We start from the raw sequence: 8,851 nt of genomic DNA on the forward strand, positions 1-8,851 counted from the left end.
TCGCCCCTGTCACGGACATAGATTGATCTGGTCAACTCCGTGACAGAAACTTCAATCTCTGAATAAACCTTAAATTGAAACACAGTGTATTTATATTAAAATGATATATCCTATATCATGCTCTAAGTTAAATATACTGTTTCAGGTACAAAATCCTGGATCATTTGGTTCAGGTAAAGAAATTATCTCAGAACTTCACTGTATATGTTCTAACATATCTCATAGTTGGATTTTTTGTGTATATTATGAGAAACATTATAAAGAATTGTACGTATTTCAAAGTCTGTGTATGTTGCTATTTTCAAATACTAGAAGAACAGTACTAATTTACAACTGAAAGGCCATACCAAAGCACCTAGAGTACATCCATTTCCGAACCAGATTTGGAATTTCTGGACTTAATCACTGAAGCTGCATTCTAAAGGAGCTAACAGAATTTTCTCCGTTTCTCCCACAGAAGAAATATGTGCATACATAAAATCGAAAATAGAAAAGTTATAAAACTTTCTGAAAATAAGACTTAGATTGAATCTTCAATAAATGTACATTATTCAAATAATAATAAAAAATAGATTGAAAAAAAAAGTGGAGAAATAAATTCAAAATTAATAGCCGATTTCATTACACTCTTTTTCTGCTTTGGAGTACCAATGGAGTGGCATATGTTATACTGTCACCTGCTAGCAAAGAAAACAGAGCAAGTCTTCATGTGTTTTTTACTCTGTAAGTTTCCGGGTGAAGCCGTGTACAGAAAAGTTAGACTAGCAGATAAAGCTGCTAGAATGATGAGTTATGGCATTAAAATCTGTTCAAGGATGTTCTTTCGATGTTTATGCTAGGACACCAGAAAGAGCTGGCCAGGCAATCCCATATATAATCAGAGCAAGTATCTGTCCACATGAATTACCTTATCATCATCTTCGCATGTCATGACATTGGAGAAAGGGATCTCTGCTTTGAACATCTTACGGCAGTGCATGAGCTGAACAAGCAGATAGCAGACTGTCTTGAACTTCATTCTTTTGGCGGGCTTAATGTCTGATAGAATCAGTCCAGGAAATATCTGTTGATAAGAAAAATATTATTATTATTTGTAACTCTCATTAACATTACACTGTGGATGTATCTACTATCAGATATCTACATCATCTGGAGATCATAGAAAGCAATAATCCAATCAAAAAGCAATGCATTTGGATAAACATCATATATTCACATATTAAGACTACTTCATCTTTTCATGTACATATCTATATTTTAACCTATTTCATATTCAAGCAAAGTATTTAAATACAGTTAATATTTTGGGAATAGTTTCCTACATAGAAATGTAAGTTATTAAAAAAAAAAAAAAAAAAGACAAGTTCATAAAAGAGGCAATATTTGTACTTCTTTAACTTAAAACATCTGGAAAACTAGAATAAAAATTTGCAGGAATTTTTTAGTAAATGATGCTAAAAATACAATTCCAATCCTGTTCTTATTCCCTCATTTTAGCCACTTGTTAGCTCAATAAAATCAGAAAGGATGACTTTTGCTTCAAAGACACATGCCCTGGAAGGAGATGGTGACACAGTGACTTTATATTTTATACCTTGTTTCTTCAAAGTATGAATTATTCTCAGAGGGTAGAGTATAACCTATTTTTTTTACCATGGAGCTCCCATTTCAGCAAGAACAAATATCTTCTTGGTTAACTTTTCAGCATGTATTCAACGTTTGCTGATTTTATTAAACCTGTAATACACATTCACATGCTTCCACAGACAGAAAAAGAATGATCCTGTATTCTACCCTCAGTGCTTGTACCAATCTTATTCATGCTTGTAGAATATGTAAAGTAGTGTTAATGGGAAAATTTGGAAGAAACTCATGCCACCACACTATGGAAATTTAAGCTTGTAAAATTAATCTCTTCTGGAACAGCAAAATAAGCAGCAGACAGTTTGGTCCCTAGTACTTCTAAGTACAAAATAAAAATCATACTACAAAGCTTTACTTAACTTTTCTAAACACTCCCAATGCACTGAAGGATTGATGTCCAGTTCTCGCAATACTAGAGCAGTTTACGTCATTACTTGATGTAATGTAATGATCTAGAAAACAAGATGGATGTAAACTTGCACATTTATTTAATGTATGATTGCATGGATATCTAAATTTAGAGAGATGGAGGTGAATTACCCTATGCTTATATTCTGAATGGCATCTCAGTTATGGGTTTGATATTCCGTTTAACACATGGTAGAGCACTTTCATTTTTGGCAAGCATCTCAAACCTTTCACTGTGGACATTGCTTTGAAAAGGTCAAGGAGTTTGTTTTTTTGGTTTCCACTAACTCAGAAAAGACAGCCTTAAGTACAGAGAGCTACAGCAGGTGCCAAAAAGGATTCTTTAAAGAAGTGCCTCAGTAGAAATGCAAGAGTGGCAAAAAACAGGCACAACATCTGGCTAGCAATAAGTTCAAGAAGGCATCAGAAAGAAAAGCAAATTACACCCTCCTATAAAAGAACAGAAAGGAATTTAAATTTTTCTCAATGCAAGATTCTTACAATAGATGCATTTCTGAGTATAATGTGAAGCTTAAAACTGTGGCTCAGGCAGTATGTCCATGCCACCAACATGACTCTTCCTCAAATACGTTTATTTTCATGTAGTTTCCTAAACATAACTTCAAAGAAGTAGGTAGTACAAACATTTTATCTCATACCATCATCTGCTATTTTCCTTTCTAAATCTTATCAGCATGTAATAATACTGTACAGACTTTGGATGTTGAAAATACAACTGAGTTTTCCAGCTGTCTCTGATTCAAATCAAAGGTTTTCAGATCAGACCACTGAATAAACCAGAGTACTGTGCCTAACTCTATGCTCCCCTGCACAAAAAAAGATAATCTGGAATGAGCCAGTTCAACAGAGGCTCAGAAACATGATGAGCGTGCTAAAAGATACGACATATGAGAAAAGCGTGATTTTCATTTAGCTGTGAGAACACTGAGAAGAGATCAAATACTGACGTAGTAATTAGAAGCCAGATTCATACCCAGAGTGCTCAAAAATATATTAACCCCTGAGCTACACTACTAGTTACTAGCTTCCAACTAGACTTTGCATCACTGAACACCATTCTCCGGGTTTGATCATTCAGACAGTTGTCAATTTGCCTCACTGATTATCCAGCCCATACATCAACAGTCTGTGTCTGAGAATCTTATGAGATACAGTGTCCAAGGCTTTATCAAAGTGCAGAAAACTATATTCACTGTTATCAGCCTAGCCATTTCAATGTAGACGTTTATCAAGTTGGTCAAGCATGACTTTCCCATGCCAAATTCATGCTGACAATTTCTGATGATTTTCCTGTCCCTCACATACCTGGAAATGGCATCAGGTTTACCTGATTATCGTCTTTCTAGGGAAGGAGGTGACACTGACTGGCCTGTAGATCTCTGGCTCCTCATTCTTGCCCTACCTGAAGGCAAAAATGATGTTTGCTTTCTAGCAAAAGATGCCTCAGGCATCTCTCCCAGTCGTCAGGATCACTCAAAGATTATTGGGAATGCTCTCACAGTGACACAGCATACTAACTCAGCACTCTTGGGTGCATGCCATGAGACTCTTCCACACAGATTCTTAAAGAAGCCAAAGTCTCCTTTCCCTAAGTTCAGGGCTGTGACCTTTCTTTTTACCATCCTTCCTGCCCTCAGGATACAGAATTCCACCATCTTATGGTCACAGCATCCAAGACCTCCATATTCACTACAAGAGCCTTGTTTTTAGCGGGATGAGATCCAACAGATTACCTCTCCATTTTGACTCATCTATCATTTCAGGGTGGAATTTGCCAGCAGTGCTCTCTAGGAAAGTACTGGATTGCTTGTAAGGTCTCAGTCGACAACTCCTCCTTCCCCAGGCAGAACTCCATACACTCCAACTGGTCTCTTGGGAACAAAAGGCACAGTTCCTGCTCCTCATTTTCCTAAAGAGCCTGTATCACTTCATTGCAACACTCTAGTCATGAGTGCATTCCACTACGTCTCTATGACTCTGGTGAGATTACAGCCGTAAAACTTCACATATCTCTAGTTACTGTAATATTCATTCACCACGGTACTTGCCTTAGTAAAACAACCATTTATGAGGGTCACCCTAGAATGCCAGATTCCCATAAGGGGGTTGGGGAATTTCTCCATAATGGTGCCTTGTCACTTCTTTGTTTACATGCAAAGCTGGTGCTGATCCTGCTTAAACCCCATTTTGTTGCTTTTATGGTCCCAATCCCCCACTTAAATATATTGGTCCCACTTAAAATATAGTTTTGCTCCACTTTATGAGCTGCAACTCATCTCTCCCAAGCAGATGCTGATCCACAAACAGGGTCCCATTATCATAAAACCAAAACCACATCATCAACACTAGTTTTACAACCAAATATTGACTATGCAGTGGAATTCCTAGGTCACAGCCTGAACCAATATGTGAGCACATGAATGCCTGGAGTGGAGGGCGGGGAGTGCTTCTGGGAGTGCATGTGCAGTGTGGGTTCCTCCCCCCCTACCTCCCCCCGCCTTTCTCCTGTGGCACAAGAGTAAGAACGGGAGAAGGCTGCATTCCTCAGCTCGCCCCTTTCTCCTGCTGCTGGAGGGGTGAGTTAATTCCTCAATCTTTGATATCTTTTCTTGTAGCACGTATATCTCAAATAAAGGCTCTGTCATCACCTTTGTTTGCTCTACACACTGTCTGTGCCCTCCTTCTAACAGCATTTCCTCTTGTGAGCAGGATTCAAGAGAAAAACACCTGGACTCCATGTCTTTGTTTACTTTCCTTAGAGCTTTGTCAGATGCCAGAGGTTTTCCCTAGCAGTACTGTTTGTTCTCACATAGAACACAGGAAGGTGTAGTAGTGAGAAAGGTATACAGGATTCAACAGTACCACACAGTATCCTAGAACTGCACCTCCCCTGGCTGCCAGTTGGTAGGTCAGATGAATCACTGGCTCTAGCTGATAGGTCAGATGAGTGCTGTGGTCTCCTGCAGCAGGGACTCATTCATTACGTCTTGTGGTTGAAGTCTAATACAGGCTGCCTGATCAAGAGGAGCCTGATGACAAGGCTAACTTGCTTCAGCTACAAGAAGCATCATACACACAGGCTCTCATCCTGCTGGGAGATTTCAACCACACAGATAGCTGCTGGGAAAGAACACAGCAGGCTACACAGGCTACAAGCAATCCAGAAGACTCCTGATGTGCATTAAAGAGAACTTTCTTGTCCAGGCATTAGATGGAGAAGCATAACTGCTGTTCATCAGTGCAAACGAACTCATTAAAGAGGCTAAGATTTGAGGGAATCTGAACTGTAGCAACAGTGTTCTTGGTGAGTACATGATCTTGAGGAATATGGGCCTGGGAAAAAGTAAAGTCAAAGTTAAACTTCTGAAAAGAAAACTTCCAAAAGTCTAAGGTTTTATTGGATGAGATCCCCTGGAAAGCTGTCCTTAGGGACAAAGAAATTGAGCAGAGCTGGCAACTCTTTAAAGACATCTTTCTGAGAGCACAAGAGTTCTCCATCCCCATGTGTAAGAAGTCAGGGATAAGAGGCTGGAAACCAGCATGACTGAGCAAGGACCTGCTGGCCAAGCTGAGAAGGAAATGCACAGATAGTGGAAGAAGGATATGCGGCCTGGAAAGAGTGTAGAGATGCTGTCTGGACATGTAGAGACAAGATCAGAAGAGCCAAGGCACAGATGGAACTGAACATAGCAAGAGACATGAAAAATAACAAGAAGGGATTCTACAGGTGCGTTATTCAGAAGAGAAAGGCCAAGGAGAGTAAACCCCTAATAAAGAAGGAGAACTGAGAAATGGCATTGAATTAAGTTAGGTTAAAAGTTATGTACCGTCACGGGGTGCTGAATTGACAGCTACAGATCTGACATTCGCAAGACAGGTTTTAGCTGCTGGTAATAGATGCTTTTCTACAGACTTCACAGAATCACAAAATTGTAGGGGTTGGAAGGGCCCTCTAGAGATCATCGAGTCCAACCCCCTGCCAAAGCAGGTTCCCTACACCAGGTCGCACAAGTAGGCGTCCAGGCGAGACTTGAACATCTCCAGAGAAGGAGTCTCCACAACCTCCCTGTGCAGCCTGTTCCAGTGCTCCGTCACCCTCACCATAAAGAAGTTCTTGTGCACATTTGTGCAGAACTTCCTATACTCCAGCTTATGTCCATTTCCCCTTGTCCTGTCTCCACGTATCACTGAAAAGAGACTCGCGTCACCACTATGGCCCCCACACCTCAGATATTTATAAACCTGGATTAGATCCCCTCTCAGTCGTCTTTTCTCAAGGCTAAGCAGACCCAGTGCACTCAGCCTTTCTCCGTAGGGAGATGCTCCAGGCCCTTCACCATCTCTGTGGCCCTCCGCTGGACTCTTTCCAAGAGGTCCCTGTCTTTTTTGTACTGGGGAGCCCAGAACTGGACACAGTTCTCCAGATGAGGCCTTACCAGGGCAGAGTAGAGGGGGAAGATCACCTCCCTCAACCTACTGGACACACTCTTTTTAATGCACCCCAGAATGCCATTGGCCCTTTTGGCCACAAGGGCACACTGCTGGCTCATGGCCAACCTGTAGTCCACCAAGACACCCAGGTCCCTCTCTGCAGAGCTCCTCTCCAGCAGGTCATCCCCCAGCCTGTATTGGTGGTATTGACTTAGACAATCAGTACAGACAGTGAGTCTCCTGTTTCTCCAAATAATATACAGAATAACAGAATCACAGAATGGCCAGGGTTGGAAGGGACCTCAAGGATCATGAATCTCCAACCCCTCTGCCACAGGCAGGGCCACCAACCTCCCCATTTAATACTAGATCAGGATGCCCAGAGCCCCATCCAACCTGGCCTTGAACATCTCCAGGGATGGAGCATCTATAGCCTCTCTGGGCAGCTGTTCCAGCACCTCACCACTCTGTGAAGAACTTCCCCCTGACCTCCAACCTAAATCTTCCCTCCCTCAATTAAAAACCATTTCCCCTTCTCCTGCTCATATTGTTGGCTATCATATCTCTGGAATGCAAGGTAGCAGGCTCAGACAGTAAAACCACAAATTAATGAAGAAGCAAAGGATTGGTGGACAGAGTTGTAGCCAATAAGATGGCCAGCTAGAGCTAAGTCAGCATCCTCCACCTTGACCCAGGTCAAAGAGTGCACAGCAAGAAAGACATATGGCCTACATCAGAAAAGACCACCAGACAACCACCAAGAGATACCATGCATGCACAAAAGAACTGAGACTCAGAATGGGGAAAATGTCAGCCACTCTGGGGACTAATCATAATAACCTAAGCTTTCCTTGGAAATCTAATGCATATGTAAGCAGCTTGTTCTTTAGATATGTGCCTTTCTTGCCCTCTGGTACTCAGAGTAGTTGGGAATACCCCCTCTGCATCCAGCATGGGTATGCAGCTCAGAGTAAACATACCTGCTTTATGACTATTCTGTGGTTATAGAGTTTGATTCCGCATGTCAACATCAACAGACATGGAAAAGGCTGAGGTACTCAACGAGTTCTTTGTCTTCACTGGCAATCAGGTTTCCCATGCCTCTCATGTCTCTGAACCTCTAGATATGGTTTGGGGGAGCAAAATACCTCACATCGTAAGCAAAGAGGAGGCTCAAGATCACCTGATGAAACTGAACAAGTCCATTGGCTCTGAGAACATGCATCCCAGAGTCCTGAAGAAACTGGATGATGTAGTTGCCAAGACATCCATGCCTGGAGCCCTCAGGAGAAGAAAGACATTGAACTATTGAGGTGAGTCCAGAGGAGAGCCACAAAGTTAATCAGAGAGCTAGAACACCTCTCCAACAAATAAAGGCTGAGAGATCTCTGCTTGTCCAATCTGGGGAAGAGAAGGTTCCAGGAAGACCTCCTTGCTGCCTTTCATTACTTAAATGGAGCTCATAAGCAAGATAGAGAATTACTTTTTACGTGATCTGATAGTGATAAGACAAGTGGGAATAGTTTCAAACTAAAAGAAGGGAGATTTAAATTGGATGTCACTTGCAGTCACTGGAACAGATGCCTAAGTAGTGGATGGCCTATCACTAGAAGTGTTCAGACCAAATTTGGATAAGGCCCTGCCCATTCTGAGCCATCCTGAGCATCCTGAGTGGCAATCCTGCTCACAACATGGAATTTAGAATGAGATTATTTTTAAGGTACCTTCCAACTCAAACCATTCTATGATTCTAGGACACGTCATTCCTTCCTGATGTTCTTGCATGGTTTAGGTTTAAGGGTCCAGACTTTGGCTTCTATTCTACACTGAGAGCAGTGAACCCCTTTGTAGGTGTAAGCCCTTGGATGGGGCAGGAGTCTTCCTCTTGGTACCAGCTTCCATACTTTCCTTTCTACAGGGGTTACATATAGACCAGCAATGAGGATGGACACTTAGCTTCCCTTATTTATTTGGGATCTTACAGTCTTAAAATTACTGCATCACAAAGAAGATTCCATAAACCTCCCATCTTTTCTGATGCTATGAAGATTACTCACTTCTTCTATTAATACCTCCACCTGATAGCACAGCTCCTCCAAGGCAGCACACCTCCTGCATAATTGTGACCGTCTCTCCTGGCATCAAAATGAGGCCTTTGTCACTTCCTGCAATCTGGGATGTGGAAGGCTGCATCTGCCATGCCGTGTGAAGTTTTATCTGCCTTAAAGTTTTCAGTCCAGCAGGGAATAGCTGTTCCAACAACTGCTGGCAAGATATCTCTGTGGCATGTCTGTGATAATTAATCATCTTAATACAACTGTGAACACCCTAATTCAAACAATTCTGT

At 41.7% G+C, this 8,851-nt stretch overlaps 1 protein-coding gene across 1 annotated transcript in view; it reads right to left on the bottom strand.

Moving 5' to 3' along the window:
• The window catches only part of ADCY1 (adenylate cyclase 1), a 104,892-nt gene that overhangs the window by 35,048 nt on the left and 60,993 nt on the right, over nucleotides 1-8,851 (bottom strand). The window contains exon 4 of the mRNA XM_042839393.1: nucleotides 908-1,063. Coding sequence (XP_042695327.1) covers nucleotides 908-1,063 — 156 coding nt within the window. The remainder of the gene's footprint in view (nucleotides 1-907; nucleotides 1,064-8,851) is intronic.

This window comes from Centrocercus urophasianus, unplaced genomic scaffold, assembly GCF_019232065.1.
Source record: "Centrocercus urophasianus isolate 14NV4802_14NV808 unplaced genomic scaffold, USGS_Curo_1.0 seq_11, whole genome shotgun sequence".
NCBI lineage: Eukaryota > Metazoa > Chordata > Aves > Galliformes > Phasianidae > Centrocercus > Centrocercus urophasianus.